General features: G+C 44.8%; 1 protein-coding gene across 1 annotated transcript in view; it reads left to right on the top strand.

Annotated features, from left to right (window-relative positions):
• Positions 1 to 7,395: 7,395 nt before the first annotated feature.
• SYNPR (synaptoporin) overlaps positions 7,396 to 26,159 on the top strand; it is a 100,832-nt gene continuing 82,068 nt past the window's right edge. The window contains exons 1-2 of the mRNA XM_056501281.1: positions 7,396 to 7,525; positions 7,632 to 7,697. Of these exons, the coding sequence (XP_056357256.1) occupies positions 7,508 to 7,525; positions 7,632 to 7,697 (84 nt within the window). The 5' untranslated portion in view covers positions 7,396 to 7,507. The remainder of the gene's footprint in view (positions 7,526 to 7,631; positions 7,698 to 26,159) is intronic.

Below are 26,159 nucleotides of genomic sequence, written 5' to 3'. Positions count from 1 at the left end.
AGGCTTTTTTTTATCTTTCCACCAAGCCTAAAAAAACCCTTGATTTTTAAATTTATTTTGTTTATTAGTTCCAATTCTGCAAAACCCAATTTTAAAAACACACCATCCTGGGAGCAGAGAATGAATTTCAGTGTTCTCAACATTGCTATAAATAGCACATCAGCAACCAGCATGACTTGTACAACAGCTTTAGCCAGATTGCAAATCTGAAGAAAAAGCAGATAATATTTAGCATGAGAAAGGGTTGTTATATTCATTGTTATGGGAAGGAAGGTCCCCAGATAATTTTTAAAATTCTCTATCTTTATAGAAAGTTTGAGCTGTTACCAATAACAACTTCAGCACGTGCTGACAAATGGTTAGCAAAATTTCCAATTAGATGCAGAGACCACCTTATTAAAACCTGAAAATTTACAGCACTGCTTCTTGCTCAACCCCAGAGCCTGGGAAAGCACTTGTGAAAACTGCAGTCAGTGTGAGGAAAGCAAAGATAATGTGTGAATTGCCTGCAAGGAGGGCAAGAGTGGGGGCTGATGTTCAGGGATGTTACAGGCAATTTTTGAGGGCTGTCAATTCTCACTTTCCCATAATTTACACTTGTGTAGTTCATTTTGTATTTCTGATCCCCAAAAGAAGGATGCAGAGAACTGCTCACTTCCTAAAAGTTTCTTGAAATTCTATTGCAGATGACAGGAACTGGTACTATGCTGTCCAAGCAGACTTTAATGCCTTACATGTCCAGGCTTTCACAGTGGAACCTGCTGAGTGTTTTGATCAGATTTGGAGCATCTCCCCTTTGCTGCTGTGACCCTGCCTGGGCTGCACACCAGATGATGCTTTGCCTCTCAGCCTGGCCTCATCTGTAGCCCTGTGCTTGGGCCACCACTGGAAGGGAGGAATTGCACTTGAATTTTCCCTGGCTGGAGAAGAGGCTGAATTTTCCTCTCATGGTTTTTGTGAGAGTTCAGACCAGCAAGTAGCAGTTTTAAGGAGAAGGAGCTGCTGTTCTCTGAAGTGATGGGGCACCAGCTCCTGACTCCAGGGTGTGGGAGCATGGAGAGTTGGATGGGTATTTCCTGGAGAGTGATGGTGTTTGGGATGTTTCTCTTTCCATTTTTATTAGCTGTCTTACACAGCCAGCTGTCAAAAACACTTTCCAAGCTGCAGGGCTGTGCTGGTGTGAATTTGGGGATTTTGGTGGATTTGTGTTTTCTTTGCACCTACCATGCTGTCAAAGCTTTAATCCAGGCTGAAGAAGGTAAATAAATGTTCTCCTAGCAAGAAAAGTACAGGTGAGATACCTCTTGGGATACAGAGATGTGTATGCAGTATGGCTACCCCATCCCTCCTTAAGGATATAAGTGGTGTGAATGTGCTTTAAACCAGTATTGAGAAACAAATTCTGGGTGTGTGGTATTTCTCCTTCAACCCTGGAACTGACAAGGTGGGGTCTCCCCACCACTTGGCTAGTCCTGACCCTCTAATTCCTTACACTGAAAAGAGATTTTTCTCATTCAAGCCAGCAGCAAGGTGGGTTTTGTTGTTGCTCTTGTGCCCTAAATAGGCTCTGGGACATCTCTCTCATGGAGCTGGGACAGCTGAGGGCATCATCTCCATGCAGGGTGTGGTACAAGCCCCTTCCTCTCTGCTTAACCCACAGCAGCTCTGGTTTCTGCAGCTCTTCCTTGGAGCCAGTGCACTGACATTTCCCCCTCTTCCTTTAAGGAAAAAAAAAATCTAGCATTTAAACATTTGCTCTGGTAAAGGATGAAATGGAAAAGTAGGTCAGATTTGAAGGATCCCAGCCCTGACAGTGTCCCTTCTAGAGCTCCAGACCCAGGTTTTTGGGGAGAGACTGAATATGACTGCAGCAGTTCTTCTCGTGCTGATTTGTGCTCTTCATGTTCCTGTGTATAAAATCACCCTCAAAATGCCCAGGACAAATTATACCCCCATGATTTTAAGGCATGATTTTGGTTGCCAGTGATACATTTATGAAATGAAGTTACCCCTGTTCAGCTCCTTTGAAACTTAGCTGGGTTTTACCATGAAGCAAGGTGGGTTTTTTTGCTTTTAAATAGTCTAAGCTAAATTAGCTGGAACCTAATTACAGAATGCTTTTGATTAAAGCCAGACAATGTGCTCTGGAAGCTAGGATCAAAAATGACAAGACAGGATGGCAGTGAAAGATTAGGAAGGAAAAGAAAAATGACTGATTAGTTTTTAAAATCAAATCAGGATCACTTTTTGTACATAGAACAAAGGTTGCAGCCAAGTCAGGCAAACCTTCTGGGCTAAGGGGGACTTGACTTTCAATAATATAATTTTTAATTTTATTTCACAGGCATATAACTGAAATCCAAAGAAAAAAACTAAAGATTATTTCTGCATCTATTCTTAGAGATCAGGAGACAAATAGTTGTGAGCCTTGTGTGAGATATAGAAATCTTATTAAGATAGTTTGACTTACAGATATGATACTTTTGGTCAACATCAGCTGTGCAGCCAAGCAGCTGGCTGCTCTTGCCTTAATCACTGAACCTTTAGAAACTACTCCATAATTATTTTCATGCCATACTCTGAAAATAACCCTGTTTAAAGAAATTATGCATGTTGCTAGAAAAACAAGTGCTGATTCAACAAAGCTCCTTTCAAAAATACTTTTGTACCTTTATCTTAATAATGAGCAATAGCCTCATTGCTCTGCTGATTTGAATCCTGAAAACTTTTTATTGTCTGGCAACACATTGAGATGTGCAGTTTTTTCCAAGCTATTCTGCTCTAAAACAAGCACATGTGGGTTTCTCTATGCAGACTTTATTCAGCTTCTGAGGATGGAATATTCTGCAGTCCTGTGGCATTTTAAGTTATTTACCTTAGCATACAGTGAGGGGAGATTGATGTCCATGCTTGACCCTGTCATCTGCACACAGGGAACGCTGAGAAATGAGATTCCCTGGGGAATTAGGTTTAATAAGGATTATTTATAGCCAGTGGTGTACACCTAAGATTTGAAAATGCAATGCGGGAGGGAGCTTAAGGGTGTTGGAACCTGGCTGGGACCTAAGTCTGGTCTCTCCCATGGATCTCCATACGTGATTCCTGGCCTCCTGGAAGGCAATTCTTGGCTATCCCAAAGCCTCATAGTTTGTTGCTATTCTGCTATTAAATTTTAGAGTGAACACACTAAAAAAGTGAAGCCAAGCCATGAAATGACTGGCAATTGGCTTTGGGATGGGTGAGTGAACTCTGTGCCAGGAAAAGGTGAAAAAGCTCCTTGGTGCAGAATACAGCCCCAGGGGAAAATATTGAAACCTGATCAAAATGACTGGGAGATTTAAAAACAACTGAAAGATCCAAGAGATGGCACCAAGCTCTCCTTTATGGGAGATAATGTCTTGCAAACAAATTTGATGGAGACCCCGAGAGGATGAAGTGACCCTCAACAGTGTGGATCTGGAGAAGAGTGACAGGTAGAGTGTGAGACTGAGGCCTGGCTGGAGCTGGGAAATCTGGTGTGCTAAGTGCCATATGGTCCTCCTAGCACGTGTGTGAGACCTCATTTCCACACCCAACTGCTCACAAAAAACTGCACTGGTGCTATCACCAGTTGCCTTAAATTTGCTTCAAACTGGGTGACCCCACCATCTGGCCCTGGCTGCTGCAGCTTGGATGACCCATGGGTCTCAGGCTTTGTGCTCTGCCACATGCAAGGAAAGATATTTTTTCTACTTTTCACCCTTTGTGCACACACCTGTGTGCACATACCTGGCTCACATTTAATGTCCAGCCTAGAAGAACAAGAGGTTATCCTTACCCTTTCCACATCAGCAGGTGGAAGCAGGATTTAAACCAAAGACATCCCAAGGGAAAACATAGCCTCAGTGCCCTTTTCAGCCCCTCCAGGCTGGCATGGCTCTCACTGCTGCAGTCCTGGGCAGGAGCAGGAGCACTACCATCCCTTAAATTAGTGTCCCTACCTTGCAGTGGCTATTTCTCCATTCCCACAGGGAAAATTTGATCCAGAGCCATGTGTTGATGAGTGGTGCTGCACAGTTATGGATCTGCTGCTTTCCAGCTCTGTGTGGTCTGCAGTCCATGGGTGTGCAGCAAAAGCCTAAATTCACTTGGTCTGGGGCTTAGACCACACTGTAGGAAATTATTTCTGAGAACACAGGTACAGGCAGCCTGGGAGAAGCCTAACACACATCTCTTGGCAAAAGCCTTTGAGAAAACCTCTCCAAGGTAGAAATGAGGGGTAGGCACATATTGATGCTTTTCCTACTGACACATAACATCTAACAGATGCAGTTCTAACACTTGCCATTAATCAAGGAAGCTTCCCACCTTCTAGCCAAATGAAAAATCAAGGTATGTGCTTCCCAGAAACAGGAAAGAAATCGCTGCCTGTAGCTGGATAAAATGCTAATCCTGAAATTAGGACTCTAGCTTTTAAACTTGCCCTATTAGGACTCGGGCCAATTAAATTTATTCTTTTGATGAGCACTAAAGCTCCACTAGTGTCCTGTGGAAAACTTTGGCCCCCAGCAGTGATGTAGGACTGGCATGGCTGCTTCCCCTTACAGCACTGCTGGACCCTTTTCAAGAAAAGGAAAGGGCAGGAGCCTCCTGTGTATGAGATTCTGTGCCTATGAAATACTCTGAGTGTTTCCAGCCTATTTTTCATTCATCATGGAGATTTGTAACTGCACCTCTCTGGCTTTTATTGGTTCATGCATGTCAAGCCCAGCCATCCAGGTGTGAGAAGAGTGAATATAATGTAGTGTCCTGGGGTACAACTTATTGCTATATCACCAGTAATTGCAGACTTACCATGTCTGCCAACCTGAACATGCATTTCAGAGTGTGTATTATCAAATAGGATCAAAAAAGTGTGGAGCTTTAATGTCATTTTCAGAGCAAGGTTTGTACTAGGACACTCAGGACCTGGGATGGAGGCACTTTTTCTTCTGAGCTGACTGGGATAGTATTTAGAAAGAGCAGCTGTGAAAGTCAAAGACACTCTGCCATATCTAAGAAAAAATCCTAATAGCTGTATGGAAGAGTTAACAGCAAGAAGAGGCATTGAACACTGGCTATAAACCCTAGTTCCTGCCAGAGTTCTGCAAGGATTTCCAGTCAGTGAGGGAGCTGAGGTGGGGATGGCCAAACACAATGAAACACAGATGGGATGGTGGAGAGGGAATGAGGGAAAAACCCCAAAAACAGCATGAGGGAGCTCCTGTTTCTGCTGAAAACTCAAATCTCCTGGCCTAGAGAGCAGTGGGGGAAATCATCCCAGTTTGCAACCTGCCAGTGATACAGGTTTTAGGAACATTTCCTTTTGTTTTCCTTTATTTGACAATTTTTGAAAGCTAAAGTTCAAGTGCAACTAAAATCTCAGGCTTGTAATTGGAGGTAATTTTAATAAAGGGTTAGTGATTTTAGGTTTCCAGTTGTCTGTGGCAGTCAATGGAGATAGGGAAGATGTTCTTTTCCAGAATACACTACTGATAAAATTAAGGAAAAAATATTCTCCATATCCTCCCCAGTCTACTGCTAAGTTATGGCTTTACTAAATGTTTCAGCAATTTTTTGAATCTCTCAGGAGGTTTTTGAACTGCTTCAATACATCCACAGCTGTAAGTCTCTCCATGAAAGAAACCTATTAAAGGAAACAGCACATGAGAGTCACAGTAAACAGCAAGTGATGAAACTTCCCACAGCCAAGGGCTTTGTTGGTGGGAATACCAGACACCAGAGCTGGAAATCTCTGCAGGAGGGAGAATGGTTACCCTGCTGCTCTTGGGGACCAGACCAATTCACACTCAGTGATCCTTGTGGGTCATTTCCAATGAGGGATCTTCCATGATAATTTCTTCTTCAGGCATGACAACTGAAGGCAGGTGGCTTGCAGTGACCTGGCTCTACATCTCTGTACCAGTGGGAGAAGTTCTGGCTGAAAGTCAGAGGGATGATTGTGCATCCCTGCCTGCTTGTGCATCTTGGAGATAGATGAGTGCTCTGTCCTTCTGTCTCTGTGAGGGGACCCAGCCTCCCACAGCACTGGGCCACCAGCAGGCAGTTCCTAGAATTGCTGAGAAGTGTTGAGTGTTTCCTAGAGAATGTTATATAAATAAATAAAAACATACTTGATAATATTTTGTGAGGAAAATTACCCATTTTCCTTTCCTGTTTTTTCTCCTACAGTGGAAAGAAAGAAGCACAGAAAATGCAAGAATTTTAAATTGAAAAAAAAAAAATAAATGCAATTCTGACATGAAAGCTGTTTTTGATATGGTTAACAAAAAAAATTTTATTTTTTTTTAAATCTGGACCCAATCCCACTGCAGACTTCAGCTGAGTTTGTTCCAGATCTGTGATTTTGACACAAAATCGCCTGCCATGAGTTCCAGTGAAAACTTCATAAATTCATCTTCTCCTGACTCTCCCTCCCCCTCTCCCCATCTTATTTACTCCAAGAGTGCATTTAGATTATTGCTTGGGGTTTTTATAATAGACATTTAGTTTGAACAAAACTAATTGACTCATTTAACTTTTGCAGATGGCTGATTCCTTACAGGGAATAAAAGCTTCAGGTATTTTTTAGGCACATCTCTGACCTACTTATGGCCGAAATCCTATTTGAGCACTGGTGTCCTTCTGGTGGCACAACCGGTTATCAGGGTGGCAGGGAAGTTGAATATGCAAATGTTTGTCTCGGGCTCTCAGTCTAGAGGCTGTTGAGCTCTTAAACGGGGTGGTGGATTTGTGTCCTGAGTCTTTACTGGGGCAGGGATTTGCTATGGCAAAATCCTCCCGGTGCTGTTTTACTGTCACGAGGAGCTGGGAATGCGAGGAGCGAGGATGGACACGGGGAACCTCCACTCCTGCCGGGCTGTGCCACCCGGGATGCTTTAGAATTGTTACGGCTCTGCTGGGAAACGAGGCCAGGACAACTGCAAGGCAGCAAACGCTGTTCTGCTGTCAAGGAAATGCTCGAAAAGCAGGAGGGAGCGATGAGAGCACAGAGCTGCAGCCCTGCGGCCGCGGGGGAGGCGAGCGAGTTCATCCCGGGAGGAGGAGAGGGGACGGCAGAGCGCAGGGCAGCGGGTGCCATCCCTAAATAAACATTAACAGCCCCGTGCGCGCGGGGAGGAGGCACTCCGCTTTCTTTTTTTTTTCCTTTCTAATTTTATTTTCCCCGCTGTCCTCCTTCTCCTTTCTACCAGAAATAAAATTAAAAAAAAAAAAAAAAAAAAAAAGAAAAAAAAAAAGAAAAAAAAAAAAGAAAATAAAAAGGAAATAAAGGCAAGCCAAGCGCAGTAATTCCAGCAGGGCACGGCGTGCGGAGCGCGGGGCGGCTCCGCGGGGCGGCGCGGGGGGCGCGGGCCCCGCCCGGCTGCTCCGCCCGGCCTGCGCGGGGGCAGCGCCGCGCATCCCGGCTGCGGGGCGGCAGCGACGGACCGAGGCTCCGCCGGGCTCCGCTCCGCGGGGCTGCGGCGCCATGGAGGCGGTGGACCAGGTACGCGGAGCCCGCGGGGGCTGCGCCGGGCCGGGCGGCGCCGGGCCGGGCTGCGCCGCGGGGCGCGCGGAGCGGGCGCGGTGCTGACCCCTGTCTCTGCCCGCAGCTCGCCTCCGCGGGCACTTTCCGCGTGGTGAAGGAGCCGCTGGCCTTCCTCAGGGTGCTCGAGTGGGTGAGTCCCGGGCTCGGGGGGTTGCGGGGGGGCTGTCGCCAAAGTGCGCGCCCGGCGGAACAGGTGGGAGCTGGGCCGGGCTCGGGGACAGGGACGCGGGGCTCGGGGCCGGGGACTCGCGTCCTGCAGCGCTGTGGCCGCCGGGGCGGGCTGGGTTTGTGGGTGACCCCCCCATCCTTGTGCTGGCTGTGAATAAAAAAAAAAAAAAAAAAGCAACACCAAAAAAACGACATAAATAAAATCCTCGTTATGCATTTAGCAAACTTGTCTCTGGGCCGAGCGGGGAAGGAGGCGGATAATTGGTGTGCGGAGCAATGTCACTGTGTGTTGCTCTGATGCTCATTCGTAGTGAAGTCTGCAGGTCAAATGACATCCATCGCCAGTAGGTCTGCGGGAGCAGAGAGCCTCTCTGAACGGAAAGTTCAGAACATGTCATGGAGGATTAATCACATTCCCCTAACGCCGACTGGCTGGGGAATTATGTAAGGCGTGTATTTTGGGGGGCGCATCCCTGTGCGGGTGTGTTTATCCACATGTTGGCACCTGCAACGTGCAGGGTGCTCTGAGGGGGTGTTTTGGTGTGCTGGGGGCAGCTGCTTGCCCCAGACTCTGTCCCTGCTCACCAGAAGCAGCTCCTGTTCCCTGCTGGGCACCTTGAAGCATCAGGTCCTGTGGAGTTGGGTGATGGGGATGGGGTGGTGCCGTGGCCTGGGACAGGGCGGCCCCGCAATGGGGTCGCCTGCATGTGGCAGTGGATGGACAAGGTCTCTTGTGTTCTTTGCCCAGAGCTCTGCAAACCCACCCAGCGCTGCTGCTCTGCCTCAAGGAGAAGTCAGGACAAGCAGGGGCTGAGTCCCAGGCGCTGGTCTGGGGGTGCTTCAGCCACTCTGCAGCGCTCAATGCGGGGCAGAAGAACGGGGAGCAAAGCTGTTCCTATGGCAAATAGCCACTGGGAGCGTGGTCTCTTGGCTGCCTGCCTGATGAGGCTATGTCTGATGGAGCTTGGGAAGCGAGCCCTTCTGGGAAGGACTCTGAGCTGATGGGCTGAGCCATCGAGAAAATTGTTCCCGCCCCAGTCTGTGCGTTGGCATCCTCAGGACAGCGAGTGGGAACTCTTCTCTTGGCACTTCCCTGGGTCTGTAACTTCTTCCAACAGCCAGATATAAAAGCTGCCTTTGTCATGGTTGGAAGGCACAAGTGGAGCTCTTCTGGCTGCTGCAGTGCACGTTGCTGTGTGTGTACACATACGTGCACACGCGGCTGGGTGCAAACACAGCTCTTCTGACACGGCCAAGGTGGGCCAGTCCTTGGCAATCAGGGGGAGTAGGAGAAGGGTGCAGAGTGTGTTCACATTTAAGATGATCTAAGAAATTACTTTCTCTCTATTTGACATGTATGTGTAAGTAGAATTAAGCACAGTTTATTTTATGATACTTCAGTGTGGAAGACCTTATTTTTTTTAATATACTTGACAGGCTTTTTGAATTGCTGGAATTCCATATCTATCCAATTCATCTTATTACTCCCATCTTCCTCTTCTCACAGTGCCTCCAAACTGCTGTCCACCTCTCTCTACCATTTCCAGTCTCAACTAATATCCATCTCTCCCTCAGACTCCTTTTATCAGCCTAATCATAATTTTAAACTTTAAAAGAAGACCAAATGCTCCAATCAATTCTGCGTCCACTTCCATGTCCCCCGGCAGCCTCACAGACCTTGTTGCACTTGATCAGAACAGTCAAATTTCACCCCTTAACACCTCCCACTGGAGTCCTAGATTGCATCTGCAAGGAAATAAAGTTCATAGCCCAGCTGGTGACGCAGCGATGCTGGGCGTTGGGTGGCTCTCGTGCCTGGGGGGAGGCTCTGTGGTGTTGCAGCACAGATGGCAGAGCTGTGGGAGTTCCTCAGAAAGGCTGCTAGGGTGGAGGTGGTGCAGGCTGAAAATGTCCTCAGCTTGTCCATGCAGTCCAGCCTTGAATTTTGTTTGGGCGGTTTGGGGTGGCTCGTGGTGACTCTGGGGTCAGCACGTCATTTATCTGTGAACCTCTGCTGCTGGAATTCGTGTGTTTGTGGGTGTACACATTTGTGGGTCTGGAGGAAACTGAAGTGGCTGTGGGTTTCTCAGATGTGAAACTGTAACTCTTGCAGAATTCTTCTTTAGGTGTGCAGATCCAGTTTACCTGTACTCTGGCTCAGACATGGACCTCTGTCTTGAGGAGCAGGGACCTTATCTGACCTTCTCAATTTCCTGCTTTGATGGTCACCTAACACCCAGAGAGAAGCTGCTGATTCTTCTGGATATTCACAGTACTGTTATATGTTTTCATTTGTATTTCCCATGTTCATTGTAATCTTATTTGCAGACAAGAAATTGTGTTTAGAAGCCATTAAGGGACAACATTGGCTCAGGCCTGGGAAAGGTTAAGAGAAAGAAAAGAAACCAAGAAATTGACTTGTAGCAATTACGCAACAGTTGCATTTTTTGAGCTCTACTTTGGCAATAGAGCATATGGATCACACATCTGAGCTTGGAAAAATGCACACAGCTGTACTGGGTGAGCCTGGGTGTTTCCAGCTTTGAGTCAACTCATGGCATATGCTGGGGGCAGGGAAGAGCTGTTTAAAAGCTGTGTTTGTTCTTGCTCCTCTTTAGTCCCTTGGCCGTGACTCCATAGATCATTGCATGAGAAGAATGTTCTTGTGAAGCTTATTTCTCAGATAATCCACTGTGGCACTACAACCAGTAGCAACGTCACAAACACTCTTACAACTTCATTTGAAAAAATAGCTCTCTTATACATGCACCTGACAATAATGAATAAGGAAAGATGAAAGAGAAGAAATGTGTTCATTCGTCTCCCTGGATTAATTTCAGTCTTGTGACTCTCTTGCATGAAGCATGTGTTTAGACTGCTTTTATTGGGGTCTGCAAAAAGCAAGCAAGACAAACAAGTTTGTCACTTTCAGTCTATTTGTTTGCACTTGCTGCCTCTCTGGAGCCCTAGAAGAGAAAATTAAGTGAAAAGCAAGGCTCTCCCCATGCAGTGTCAAGGGTGTAGAAACTACCTGCTGTACTGAGGCTGTAACTGGCAAAAACATTTTTGTAAAAATGAGAACTTTGTATCCCTAGGCTGCAAGGGCGGGGGGGATGGGTGGTGGGGTGTGTGTTTAATTACCTTGTAAATTCCCACAAACAACTTTCCTTCTGCAAACCTAAAGCAACCTGATACTTGTCCAGTTTCCTGTAAATTGCTGTTGAGTCCATAATTTCTTTCCCTGTATTCCTCCAAAAATAGCAGGGATGCAGAAGCTCCACCGTTGTGCCAGTCAGGAGATGCTGGGGTTGCCTTGATCTTATCTGTAGGTTGGTGTTTTAAAATACCTTGCAGTGAGCTCCCATCTCCACCAGCTTGCAGCTGTGTCTGGGCTGCTATGGCCAGGGGTATTTTTGGCACAAAAGCCACTCTGTAACTTTGTGTAAGTCAGTGCAGATTTATCAGGGCACCTGTGAACCATTTATGTTGCAGGACAAATCTTGTGGACACAATGTTTTTTCCTAACAGGATGACTTGGAAATGAATTTTAGGATGTTCAGAGAATTCAAGTGTCTCTTAGTTGTTTATTTCTTGCCTTATGCAAAACCCCCCAAATATTGCAGGCCTTACATGACTGGCTTTCATCACTGCTCATGAGCATCTTCATGAGATGTACCAAAGAGTTCCAAAGCATTGCAGGGCATTTGGACAAAAAAATCTCTGGGAGAAATTGGGTGAAGATGTTTTGAAAAATCTGTGTGTGGTGCACGTGGACCTAGCTAACTTTGCTTTGCTTCCTTGCCTTCACACAGTGATCACTTGACTGGTGAGCCAGGAAAAAAGCCAGGCTATTGCCTGCCTGGCAAGAGTCAAGCTTGCTTTGATGGTATAGATTCTGAAAGGGTTAGCACCTCTTGCCTTGCACACAGATGTGTGTTCAGAAGGCAAAGGGAATCTGAATCTTGAAAGACTGATAATAAGCCTTGTCTTTTGTCCTAGTGCTGATTGCTCATCTGGCTGTGGAGTGCTTTTGTTGGATTATATTTGCATGCATATGAATGGACATAAGTAGCTGCGTGCTTTCAAGTGTGCCCTAGAAAAGCCTAGATATCTTGAGATGCTGAAAATAAATGGGAAAGAAATAAGAAGGTAATGCTTGCATGAAGCATGAGTGATTAGTAGTTTGCTCTGTCTAGTGTATTATAGGCCTGAGATGTTTATAGTTGCTTGAGACTCTTCATCACATTTGCATATATTTGTTTGGTTTTTGCTTAACTAGAAGGCTGCTGGCTACTCTGGTATGGGCAGAGACTTAGTTGATGGAGCAGGGTTAACTTGCTGAAGCTTAATGCTCTTTGTGGATGCAGAGTGGAAGAACTAGGTGTTTGATCTTCTCTACCCACGTATTGAAAGAAAAACCTTCAAAAAAAGTAATATATTTCTTACTGCCTGGTGATTTTGCTTATACAATGCCAGGATCAGATGCTGCATTTAGTGCTGGGCCCATCCATCTTGATGTGTAAGAAGCACATACACATGTTAAAAATGTGTTGTCAAGTCTTTGATGTCTGCTTGGGGATGTAGGTACTTAGCTGTTCTTGTAAACTGGGTCCCAGTTGTTACCTCAATGGTCTTGTATGTGTAATGTCAGGTCAGTAAAACATGTGCCACTAAATCAAAAAATGTAAATCCATTTCTATGGTATTTTAATATTAGAAAGGTAATTACCGTGTAACTAACCCTTCTCTGTAAGCTGTCATTAATTGGATGATTTCTTATAGGCAGCTTAGCATAATGCATGCAAAATACTCTGCAGCTCTGGGCAGGCAAAAATTGCCAGGATGAACCAACAAGATGTGAACATCCAAGAGACCTGAGCCCTGGGAACAGGCTTCATTTGTCCTTGGCTTTGGGCCTGCAACTTCTGAGCACTTATTGGGGTAATCTGCAAGCAGGGAACTCTGTCAGACAAGTTATTTTTATTAGGAAGAGGATTTTGCCATTGGACATCTGTGGTGTGCAATAGGAAGGACCTGAAAAGTTTTTGTAGTCTCACTGAAGCTATATGGCACTCTGCCAGTGGGACTGGCCCAAAGGCAGCAGAAGCACTAGCAGTGCCTACATGGTGTTTTACCTTGTGGTCTTAAAGTCCCAACTTCTGTGACTCTCATGACTCTGAAACCTCTGGCTTTGACAGAAGATACGGTTTTAGATCAAGGTAGCAGAAGAAAGATGGGAGCTCTAAGCCCAGAACACAAGTGAAAGAGCAGGAAATCTGTCTTGTGGCCCCATGTTTTATGCAGTCTGCAGAGAGCTGGCTGCTGTGCTGTTCACATCCCTGATTATCTGCATGCGTATCTGGTTGGAAACTGAGAACTGTGCTTATCAGCAAGTTGCTGTTAAAATGGTACAAATGCTGATACAGGGGAAGAGAAAAGGTCAGCAGTGCCTGACCACATTGCAAATAAATGACATCTCTCATCTGGAAAATGCCTACCATTTTCCATTTTAGACCATGTTGTGATCATGGAAGAGCTGATTTTAAAAGGTCGCCTAATAATTCATTTAAATCCTGATGTTTCTCAAGCAGCCAGAGTGTGACCTGTTATAAAACAGTTATGTAGGGTTAGCACATGTAGTTGAGAGACAGGGCTCCAGGAACAGGACTTTTTGGAGTTGTGGAAGTATCTGGGAGAAACTGGTAAAATCTCATGGTAAGACATTTCAATGGCTTCTCTTATCCAAGTGTGGCTGTTTGAAGCATTAGGAATAGAAAATGAGGAAAGAGACTCATTAATGCTAAATTTGATTATATATGCAAACCAGGTTTCTATGAAAAGAACAAAAATTATCTGACTTTCAAACTAGCAATAAGATGAGTGGAGATAGAGGGTTCTGCTATTAGACAAACACAGTTAAAGTCTCCTTGACAATTTTTATGAGGGCGATGTTTCAGTCATCACTCCTGTAAAGCAGCATCTGCATAATTGGAGCTCCGGGTAAAAGCCCTGCATGTTGACATCTCTGGATTCAGATGTTGCAGTTGGGAGAGGACAGGCTTGGAGATGCTTCTGATAAAACCCTTTTTATGACTAGGATGGTGGCTTAACCTGCATTCATGGCAGGTTGATCCCAAGGGGCAGGAGGTGTTGCTTGGTGAAGTTCTCCACTCTGCTCCAGGGGAGAGGACCTTGTCCTGAGCAGGGAAAGAGGAGAGGCAGGGAGCAGCAAACACTCTGCACAGGGCTGATGGTGGAAGACAAACCTGCACCTCTGCAAGTCCAGCTTTCCCCTTGGGCACTGAATAAAAATGCTTCTAAGTATGGGCCTGGGGTGCTTGGAAAACAGCACTTGTCTGTCTGTCTGTCTGTCCAGCCCAGCAGCTGCCAGAGGGGTCTTCATGGATTTTACTCCTGGTGGGGGGATCTACAGAGTGCTGTAAAGAACATTATAGAAAGGAACATACAGTGTGGAGATGCTGTTTAAGGTGTTTGTTCAAAGTGGCATATGTGCTGCAAAGTGTGACATTGTTGCTAAGGTGACAGCTTGCTTGCTTTTTGGCAAAAGCAAAAGAATACTGAATATAGGCAAACTGTAAGCTTTTGCTTTAATTTGCACAGTTTTATCTTCTGGCCATTGTAGAGACTTCTCAGGTATGTGTTTGGAAGCAGTGTTTGCCCATTCTGAATAGTTCACTCAGTTAAAAAAGCTAATAGTGCTTCCCATTCTTATGGAAGATCCTAAATCACATTAATTTATTCCAATTATTATAATTGTAGCTATTATTTATGTCATTGAAAGGCTTTGATATATAACATTTATTTAAGTAAGGAAGTATTCTCTAAGAATACTTTAGATAACAAAAATATTAGATGTTGTGTCATTAGCAGCCTATGGATGCAGGCACATCCATGAGTGCATGCTCCAGGTTTCTGGATGGGATATGTGCACACTTTTGCAAGTGCTCAAACCTAAGCTGGAATGGGTGGTGTGGGGAGAACTCCTGTGGGTCAGGCCCAGAGGTTGGTTGTGGAGGGGGAACAGAATCTCATGTTAGACAGCTTGGTGTGGTGAAGTATTTTCATTATGCTGCCAGGGGAGAAGGATCAGCAGAGGATTAGACTGGTGTGGCCCCTGAGGAGAGAGGGTTTTCCAGATGAGCAGTCATCTGTGGCACAAAGCAAATGTTATGGACCTCAGTGTTGAGAGCAAAGCAGAAAGGTCTCCCAAGATGAATGTCAGCGTTGGCCCTTAAAGCAGCAGGGTGGGTGCACGACCCAGGAAAAAGGCTCAGGAGAGGCTGAAAGCAATGTGCTCACTGCCCTTTATTGTTTTACCTTTCCTTCTTTCTGATGTTCTAATAGGCAGATAACTGTGTTTCTCTGAGCAAGCTGTTCTGTCTGTGCCTTTTCCAGAATGCCTTAGCATCTGGGAGAAGGCTGTGTTAGAGGCAGAGCCTGTGGGAGCTGTGAGCCTATACTGTGGGGAGCAGAAAGTGCTGCAGCCTGAGGCTTGAGATGAATGTTGTGGGGGTCTGGAGAGCTCCAGGTCCTGGGAGGTGCTGGTACAGATGTTCCAGCCCAGTTTGGCAGGGCCATGGCAAGGCAGAAGTGAGTGAGGATGTTTTCAGTGATCAGACCATGACACAGGGGGCTTTTGCTGGATTGGAGAAGGCTCTTTTATTAGAAGACCCCATCCTAGTCACTGAAATGTGCAGGAGGGAGGTAGTGTTAAGGAAGCAGGAAGATTTCAATGAAATGTTATACATTTTCAGAGGAGAAGGGTACAGTCCCAGACCTGCTGTCAGAAATAAATCTGATTTGACTCTCTTGCAAAAGTCCCAACCTGTCAACTTGATCTTTATTCTATAAGAAATATCAGAGCCTGCTGTGAACAGCCTGACTGAATAGTCACTAGAAGTACCCGAAAGTCTGAAGTATTGAGGGTGAAATTCTGCCCAGATGATTTCAAAATGAAATGCTACCCAACATCAGCAAGATCATTGATACATCAGAAAGTAATTTATAGTAACAGCTCTACAGTAGCTCTTTGAATTTCAAAGAGAAGTTTATTGTGTTTGTCCTCAGTCTTCTCTTTTCCTGATGTTAATGCTCTGCCCTCCCGTGTAATTTCTCAGTTGATGCAAATCCAAAATATCTTTGCCTTGAAGTTATAAACCCCAGCTCAAATCCTTTGTCACATGCATGTTGGGTGCTTGTATTGGAGCCCCATGTTTGACACTGCATTTGACAATTTTCATATTAGGTGAAAAGTTTCTGTGGCATCCCCAAACAGTATTAAAGAAGTAGCAAAATCTTCCTTTCTAGGTTCCCAAAAACCAAGGAGACACCTGGCTTCTTGGTTCAGCCTCCCTGAGGTGGGCTGTATGGTCTATGGCCGCCTTAAGCATTTAGCCCCAAATATCCTAGGAAGCCAGGAAATATCTTACAGTTATTGAACAAACAAACTTGAGCATTATTTGAACTGTTTTCAGCATCATCTTCTCCCTGGCTGTGTGCTGGAGGTATGCTCAAAGCAAAACCAAACAAGACAAGGTTTTGTTTGGTTTTGCATCTGCATGCAAGTCTAAAACCACATTGCTGTGTACCCCTGCTCCTCCCCACACAGAGGCCACGTTGCACACAAAACACCACTCCTTTGCATCAGCTTTTTACCCCATTTCAAACAGCCTTTGTATGGAGGGAAGGTTGTCTTGAAGTGGTTGAACGTGGCAAGGTCACACCTCGCTGTTGGGACTGTAAGGGGGAATGATACTCTTGGGTGTATCTTGTGCCCAGCCCAAGGGGCTTAGGTTTGATACTGGAAGTTGGCTTATTGCTGCAGAATATGTGTATAGCAGTAATTATCCTTTGAAGCTGAGCAGTTTCTCTTAGTGTTTTTTGAAAGCCAAAGCAAGTGTGGGATTCCCCCACCACCAAATGCAGCAGCTGATAAACCCAGCAGAGCTCTCCTGATTGCCATCTCCAAGGGCAGGCAGCGTGCTGGAATGGAATTAGGACCCGGTCTGAAAGAAGATGCCTGCCAAAAAATTAAACAATGGATGCCTCCCTGTTTAATTTTTACATTTTAATTAAATTCTTCGCTGCTGTGTGCCTTTGATCTTGGTGAGCTGATACACATGGCGTGTGCTGTTGTGTCGCTGCAGCGTTTTGTTCTAATCTTCCACGCAGATGCAAGGATGCATTTGAGGATGGTTGAAAGTGCAAAAGCTGCTCACTGCCAAGTACTGACTGCATTGCAAGCTGCCTTTTCCAACTGGTCACCCATGGGCATGTGGACAGAGGGATTACTCACAAGTATGGCTCAGTAGAGTTTCTCTCTAAACATATTCACTCCCTTTTATTAATCTTCTTTGAATGGTGCTGCAAGAAGAGTTTCCTTGATGGAATTACTCATTGAGAGGGTTGAGGCCAAGAGTGGAGATTTTACTGCTAAAGGGATTTAATTTCAAGTGGAATAATTAATAAACTTTGATTCTTGAGTCAGAGTGCAGAAGCAATGCTGTATGTTGTTGGATGGGCACATCCATCGATTAATCCCAGCCAAGTGCCCAGTTTGGGAGCGTTTGGCAGGCAACTGGCTTTCCTTGCAGCCAGGCACAGAGCAGCAGGAAAGGTATTGGAAAGAGTTTCCTTTGGATTATAAGCTGGGGAAGGTGATTGAGGATCATGTGGAGTATTTGTCCTTTGTGATTTGGGTTGTGCCTAAGATGTCAGGGAAGAAACTGTCATTGCTGCATCAAAAGGAGTCATTGGTAGAGCTGCTTTGGGAAAAGAAATTTAATTCTTGATCTCAGTATCCTTTGAAAACTGGCACTTTGGTGAGATCATGAATGGAGGAATATTTGTGACAGAAACTACAATATTCCAACACAAAATATTTCTGTGAAGTGCTATTCTCTACAGAAATAGTATTCTCCTCCTCTGCACATCCTGCTGAGATGCCCCAGGTTCACTCCTTCTGGAGGAGCCAGTGATGGGACCTTTCTGCCCATTGGAATAGTGTAGTGTGACTGGCACCTGATTTCCAGAGCAGGGGCAGCGTGAGGGGCCAAAACCAAAAACTGTGCTGAAGGTACAGCAGAGGTGTTCCTGGGGTAGGTGTTGCAACCCTTAGCACTGGCACTTAGAAAGAAAAGTCAAGATTTTTTGGAGAGATGACAACTCTTTAGGAAAAAGCCAAGTGAGTCTAAAATGCAGGAAATTGTTTTGTCATCTGACACGTAAGTGCATGGGTGCAGGCTGGTGTTGTATCTATGCATACATTGTGTGCCAAGCCCTTTTCTGGCCGACTGTGGAGTGTTTCAGAGCAGTGCAGGGGTGGTGCAGTGCCCTCAGCAGAGAGTCAGCATTCCTCAGCCTCTGTGTTCTGCAGCGTTGGCTCCGTGGCTGCGCGCGGTCCCTGTCGCTCGTGGCAGGCAGCTCTGCAGAGAGGGCGCCTGTTCCAGCACAAAATCTGTGCCTGTCCAGATTGTGAGGCCCTGGCAGGCAGCAGGAGCTGGCTCCACGGTGGGCTGACATATGCAGGGGATGCTGGCTGTGCCACAGGGTATGAGCCTCCTGCCACTGCTGCTTCCCGGGCAGGGATGATGCCATGGAAATCATGGAAATCAGCTCCTTGCCCGTGGTTCTCTGCAGCCCAGTGGTGGTCCCCACTGCAGAGACAAATGCTGTCACCACTTTTTTTCCCCTTCTCTTTTTCATCCTCTCCACCACGGCTTTCACAGCAGAATGGCAGCAACAGGAGAGGGAGACTGGGTTTGGGTTTTGTGGCAGAACTCATCCAGCACAGCTTCTGTTGCTGAGAAATCAAATAGAAAAGCTCTTTCTGCCATACAGCTCACCATGGCATAGTTAACTCATTTCTAAAAATGGCTTTCCCTCTTCTAATTTGTGTGCTCGTTAGTGCTGGCCACCCATGGGTGCAGCGTTGTTTGTTCATGCAGCTGGAGGGGCTCTGACAGAGCTCATAAATGTTCATTGTGCAGCTTAATCCCCCAAAAGTAGTGACTCAGCAGTGATCAGACATCTCTCATGGGACAAATAGTTCCCAGCTATTCCCAAATGGCACTAAAACCCATGTGTCACTGGGCTGCCAAGAGGCAGGGCTTGAGTACCCCACATCTGTATTGCTTCTGCACAGAGAGATTGCTAAGCATGTCCTGGGTTAGGACAAGAGTACTCTTGCTTCGTTTAAAAGAGAATTTATTTTTTTTCTGGGGATTTTTACACTCCACCCCATGATGCTCTTTGGGATGCATTCAGCTTTCTCTTCTGAATAGGGCTCCAGATGATGGAAATAAATTATCATAAATTAGAATAGATTGCACTCTTCAGCATCTCTACATCTGTCATTATGTTTCTTTAACAGTTCAGTTTAACATTTATACACACTCTGACAGCAGCTACTGGTGTGTATGCTATAAATATTGGCTTGCAGAAGACATTAATGGAGTTTAGGTAAACGTTTGATGCTGCTGAGATTCTGTTCCATATGGTGGTACACAGAAAAATGAGATTCAACACTCCACATATAGTGGTCACATATTCCTATGGACTGGCCTCCTGGCAATGCAGCAGCTCAGCACCCCTCCAAGAAAATGCAGGTGCCTTCAAAGAGGAAGGTGAGATTCTTGCACTCTGTTCTATTTTTTACCACCTGTATTTGTCTGTGATGTTTAAAGCCAACATGTAGCATGTAGAAATAGGAAGTGCTTTTGAAAAAGAGATGTCTCACGGAAGCAGCAGTTAGGCAAGGTGAGGGAATGCTCTGCTTTGAACATATCTAAAGAAAACCCATGGGTTTATATGGCCAGGTGCCATTTTGTTAGACAATAACTGAGTGGCAGGGTGAAGAATGTTGTGCATTGGTTGGTCACAGTTGCTAAACCTGTAATTTTTGACTCTACCCTGATGCAGCTATCACCAAACCTGCATGGGGGGAGTGTGGCATGAGGGTTTGAGGTGTCTGGCTTGCATCCCTCTGACTTACAGGAGGACAATCATGACAGGAGGCAGGAAGAAATACATTCTGGTTCCTCTAGTGTTCCTTCTGCAGTTCAACAGAATTTGGGTGTCTCCCGTAGGTTTGGGGTTTTTGGCTTTGTTGGCTTGGTAGTTTGTTGTGGTGGGGATTTTTTGTTTGTTTTTGGGGCTTTTTTTGGGTTTTGTTGGTTTGGTTTTTTTGCTAATTGTAGCACTCTGATCTCTGATTAGTGCAGCCTGCTGATGTGGTTGTGTCCTCTGCAGTTTCTCTGATTTACCCCTTCAGACTAGAAGGAAGGTAGGAGGCCTGTGCCAGGCTCATCACTGCAGAGGGGCAGTTGGGGTGAAGCAGCCCAGCCCCTGCTCCAGATGTGGGGCCCTGGGAAACATCTGGCTCATGCTGGCCCTGGGGCACATCTGCTGCAGAGAGCAGTGCCTGCTGCATGTGCCCCTGTGTAATGCAATGTAAGTAATGAAGTAACCATAATGCACAAACTGACTCAGAGCAGGGCAATCTGAGGAGAAAGTGCTCTTCACACTGTAAATTGCTAAAGGTCTTTATGATGCCAGTGAATTAAAAATCAGAGAAGAAAAAAACCCTCCAGTGCTGTAAGTTCAAGATGAATCTTTTAAAAGCTGCTGGTGGGGAGGGGAAGAGATAACTTATCTGAATGGAAATGTATTTAAACTCTGTATCTTGTACAATTCTGGGTTGCTGCAAAGCAAACAGTGTGTTCTCTGTCACTTGGAGAGCTGGAGACGTTTTTGTACAGACTGAACAGGTTTCTGTGTTGATGATACCCCTTTTGATCTTAATTGTTAGTCAGGTTTGCAGTCCTTTGCAGGTTATTTCTTTGAAAAGAGGTTCCTTCAGATGTTTTGGTGATTCACTCTTGCTTATTCACACTGGCAGTACAGAGGAACCTGGTGTGCTCCTGCATCCTGTGAGTGTCTGCAGCCACCTTTCCCCTGACTGGGCAGAAGCCCCTCTCTTACCTTTGAGTTCTCAGGCTATTTTTATTGTTCTGACTGCTTGTGTGGTTCTTCTGCCTCAACTTTCCTCTGCTTTTTTGCTCCTGTGGAGGAAAAAAAAAAGTTTTGCGAAACCATTAGCAAAACCTTTTTGCCCAGAGCAAAACCTTGCTGTGAATTTCCTTTGAATGCTTACTTGTGTCTGAGCTTGAGGCTGGCATTTAGGTCTCTTGAATGGTGCTTTAAAGGAACTAAACTGTACTTAAAGAAAGGCAGCATTTACATTGGCCTGATGCTAAAGACATTTTAGCCCAGCCAGTGAGGTTTTATGGTGAGCCTTGGTCCAGCAAGGAGCCCTTCAGCTTTCCCCAAGCTGAAAGAGAAGCTGGATTCTGGGGAGCAGTTTCAGGGCATTGTAACTCTTTTATCATTGTTTATTGTAATTTTTTTGTTTTTTTTTTTTTTTTTTTTTTTTTTTTTGTTTGTTTGTTTTGTTTTTTTTTTTTTATTGTTTTGCATCTTTGAATTCTTTGAGGACTGGACAATTTAGTCTGAGTGCTACTAGGACAGGTGTGGGTTTCTCCATGATGCAGAATTTGGGAAGGAATGTGCAGTGAGAGGGAATTCGTGTAAACAATCTGCATTGGATCACTTGTCATGACAATATCTCTTTGAATTATGTACTTAATTAACTGCATTTTAAAAAATGTATTTTCATCTACACTGTAAAGATATTTTTGGCTGGAGAGGAGAGGAGAGAAAGGAGCCCTTATTCTAGATGGGTTTTTCTGGTTGTTTTCAAATACACATTATGTTCTCATAGGAAAGAAGTCTGTGTACTTCTTTTTCATCAAACCATTTAGCTTTCACATATGGCTGACATTCATAAATTCTAAAGCTGTTTCTTTTAAGCTTTCTACCCCTACTGCAAACCTGGAGATGACCCACTCCCAGTTCCTACTGTCACCTGTCCCTGGCTGGAAGGCCCTTTGGGGTAGGACGGGAGGAAAGTCACACTTTTTGCATTCCAATCAGTGCTGGATCTCAGAGTTTAAAAATATCACAAGTGAAAAACATGGATGTGAGTCATACAGAAAGCACCCTTCATTTCTCAGGAAGTAAAAATATCAGAAAAACACATTCTTCAGATGTTTCCTCCTGTTGAGAGGTAGCCATATCTATGATTTTCGTTTGAAGTGTTGAATCATAAACATTGGTTCCCTGCTGTCCCAGTGACCACTGGGTGCAGGAGACGCCTATTAAACATTAACAGCTCATACTGTGCCAGAGCTACATCAGTCACAAGGGTCTGGGGGAGCTTTACATGAAGAGAAAAACGTGGAGAAGGCTGTGGTACCATTTCTTGAGTCAGTATACCCCAGTGCTCAATCCCAGTCTGCAGTAAATGTCCCACTTCTGGGAAGTTCTGTGCTCACTTTGGACCTAAACACTCATCCACATCTAACAGGTGTGGTGTCATATTCCAGGCCAGCATATCTGTGTGCTTTTTGGGGAGTGACCTCTCTCTTTTCAGTCATTGCCTTTGCCCCCCAGGGGCAGTGAGACCATGGTTTTATATCAGCTTGCTTTAGTGGTATGTGTGAAGCAAGCATGTTTTAAAATGCGTATGCATTTCCCTCTGTTTTTACAAGATTAATATTTGAAAGGTTATTTAATATGAAACTGCCTAAAATTGTTTAAATCTGAGACATGCTGGAGAGATCAGAGAACTCTTATCAGCTGTTGAATTAGTAATGTTGAATTAGAAATGAGAAAATCCTTTTCAATTTAAGTGGCTCCTCTTGGAACTTTTTGCATGTTTAATATCTTCATTCATCCTACTCATAATTGTTCCAATTTCAGCACTCCCTGAGTATCCATGCAGATGTGCACAATGCACACTGTTCAGGCCCTGATCCATTCAGCCAAGCTTCACATCCCTGAGGACCATCAGGAAACCCCCAAACCATTTGTCTGACGTTTTCCTCCTGTGGATGCAAAGATTGAGCCCTTAATGGATAATGTCCTTCTTGTGCTTGAAAAACCTTCTTGTGCTGCTGTCTGAGCGATTGGAGAGATCATGAGTGCTCTTCAGTGTAGACACTTTACCATTATCTTCCAAGAATCTTAAAAAAACTTGAACTGGAAATAACATTTGGGTAATATTTTGTGAGAACACTCCCATGAGGCTCTTCAGGGGGAATTATGAGTATTGCTTTTTTTTCTTCATAACTCTTGGAGGGGGTCAGCCTCTCTCCAGTCCCCCTTGATAACAAGCAATGTGTGTCTTGGTCACACCAGATGGATCTCATTTATGTTGCTGTTCATAGTCGTGATAGGCAGCAAATGGAGTGGAGCCTGAGGCAGCACTTTGCTGCCTGAAGCTGATGCTTGATGAATTACAGAGATAAATAAGGCAAGAGTCTACCTTTGCTTTTCCCTTTGAGTGTGCACTAAGTGTTATGTGGCCCACGGTTGAGAAGACAAAGTGAAATGAGCTTTCAAATATTTCCTTGAAGTTGTCTTAATTATTTCATTATAATGGTAAGGAACAAAGCAGGAGAATCAATACGCCTAATTATTACATCTAAATGCAAGAGAAATTAGTCAGTGAACTCTCCCTTCTCTGGGGAGGATTAATCTTCCTATGCTCTATTTCAAATGTCTTTCAGAAAAATGAAAGGCTTATCACCTAGGAAACACGCGGTCCTAATCGCCCAGGTCTGGCTGTTGGATTTAGAGATGGTGAGAAGACTCTTGGTTGATCTTCTGAAGCACTAAATTAGATTGTTTTGCTCGTGTGTAACCACTGTAGTTGAGTTTTGTAGCTGGGTGATTTGAGTGGCAAGCACGGTTGGGACGTGTGGCTGTGTCCCCCTTGGCCAGCTCTGGGTGAGCACCAGGGAGGGGATGGGCTGGATCCCAGAGTGATGCTGCCAGTGGGGCACTGCTAATTAGCTCAGGCTCTCAGTTACAGGAGCTCTGCTGATGAATCTGTGATGCTTACAGAGCTGTCTCATTGCCTTTCTGATCACTGTGTGCGACTCCAAAACAACCAGCAGCCACAACAGATTACAGGTGATCCTGGCAGGACCTGATTCTTCACCCTTGAATTAGTCACTGGATTTCCATTTCGTATTTCCTTCGTGCTACCTTTGGTATGACAATAAATTCTTGTCCTGTCTCCTTGCTGTTGTCTTGCACCAAGCTAATGGCATCTTGTGACACTTTCTACTAGGTTGATTTTAAGAATTTCAAGCTGTAACACAGATTTAAGATGATTTCAGATGAAGTGTTACATTAGTAAATGAATCTTCAGCCTCTGCCCTCCGTAAGGTCTGACTTTCTTTAGATTTTGTCATTTGTAGTCATGTGTTGTGGTGGTAGAAATTCAAGTCTAGAAGTACTAAGATGTGCTTCCCTAAAATAATTCCAGATTTTGCATAGGCAGATCATGCCCAGGAATAGAAGGCTTGGGTTCATTCCTTGCCTGCAAACCCAGCTTAGTGTAAAGAAGACTCAGTAGCTGAAATAAGAGGTCTAAATAAAAGAAAAAAGGGGCTGTTTCTTTGCATAACGCTGGGGAAATCAGCCTGACAGTTCACAAACTGAGATGACAGCTTGCTGTAGGGAAAACTTCAGTCCATCATTATTTTGCATTTTTGGGTTGCTTTACTCATGGCAGTTTATTAATTAGTTTTTATTTTGCACTCTTTCTTGGAAGAAAAAAGATTCCAACTCATTATGCATCACCCTTGTACCTTTCTTTCTTCCCAAATTACTCTGCATCATGGTCAGTTCCCATCTTCCCTGGCTGTTGAGCTGATTAACTGGGTGATGCTGACTGGAGGGCATGGGATGGGCCACTGATGCACCACCTGATTATGTGGTCATGGAAACCCCTGGAGGTAAGACCTCTGTTATCAAAATAAATTGGGATTTTCTGCCAACTAATGGTTGGCGAAGCTTGCACTAATGCTAGATTCTGATGGATGATGTGCTATGGAAGCCAATTAGCCTTTGCTGATAAGCTAGACTTTGATTAAGCTCTTCCAGGCTTTCTCATCACAAGAAACATGTACTACTCATTGAACATGCAAATGTATTTGCAGTGTGTAATTGCAAATTTTTTCTAAAGGAGCGACCTATTTTGAACAGGGCTTTTGTTTCACTCTTATTCCTTCATTGCACTCACCAACTCAGTCACACAGGCTAATTCAGCAAACATAATTGACTGGTTTTAGGAGTTAAAGTATCCTGCTGTTGAATGTTTTATGCTTCAAATATCGATTATAATGAAGACCTCTGTGGTAGGTGCATAGCTCTCTGCAGCCTCTCCAAAAGTCTTGCCCTTTGCAGTGAGCCTTTGGGATGCAGAGGGCTGGCAGTGCTGGGATCTGCAGCCCCAGCCAATTTAAAAGTGATCTTGTCCCAATAATGCTGAGAACTAGCTCCTGTAGCCATAGGCAGGGATAACTTAGGCTGCTGAATGTGCAGCTCATTGCACTTGATGGGAATTCAGTTATTGATCCAATTAGCTCCTGACCTGTTTACAGGGTGATTGTTATAATTAAAATTGATTCTGGCTGTGTATTGTGACTTCAATCTTTGATGCTGGGTATTTGGATATTATGGCCTGCCTCTTGTAGCTGATAATGAAGAGCATCAAGGAGTTAATGTATTTTCACACTCCTCGGGGATACATTTTCTATCTTAGGTTCTCATTTGTGGTGCTGTTAACTGAATGTCAGTATCAAGTTGCTTACCCAGGCATACATATTTTGATAGCTTTAGTCACTTTGTCTAGGAAATTGCATGAGCTCTTGTACCTGCCTCTATCCATACCATGGTGCTTTAGGAAAAAACTTAGGAAGTTGGTATTTTGTAAATCAGGTGTAAATCAAAGGCATTCCTATAGCTATCTGCATGTACCTCCCAGTTATAGTGTCTTTAGTTTATTGCATGCCTAAGAGCATGGAAATCAGAGTTATATTCTGTTGTACAATGATAGCATCAAAGTTAGGCACAGTTATCATTTTCTGCTAGAAATGCCTCCACAAATTCTCCAGTCAGAGCAGTAGGGAAATGGGCAGTGCAATGGCCCATCTGCAGTTTCCCTGTAGCACATCTCATGTCCTGTGGTGTGGCTGTGGGTCAGAGGGGAGGAGTGGAAGGAACAGAGCAGGTTCCAGGCACCATCTCCTGTGGCTTCTCCTCCAAACCCCAGTGCTGCACTGACACCTGAGGTAATGGTCTGTCAGGACGTGTCCCACCCATCACAGACCCTCTGAGATGTGTGGTTTTTAGAGTGGAGAAAACCAAGGTTTTGACTGCTGCAGAAACCTGTGGTTGAGACTCTGATCCTGCAGGAATAATCAGTATGATGCAGGTTTTGCACCTTTTGCAGATTATGATTGATGACTTCACCTTACAATGCCTTAGCTCTG

This window comes from Oenanthe melanoleuca, chromosome 12, assembly GCF_029582105.1.
Source record: "Oenanthe melanoleuca isolate GR-GAL-2019-014 chromosome 12, OMel1.0, whole genome shotgun sequence".
In the NCBI taxonomy this organism is placed as follows: domain Eukaryota; kingdom Metazoa; phylum Chordata; class Aves; order Passeriformes; family Muscicapidae; genus Oenanthe; species Oenanthe melanoleuca.
This window is presented reverse-complemented; position numbering and strand designations above follow the sequence as displayed.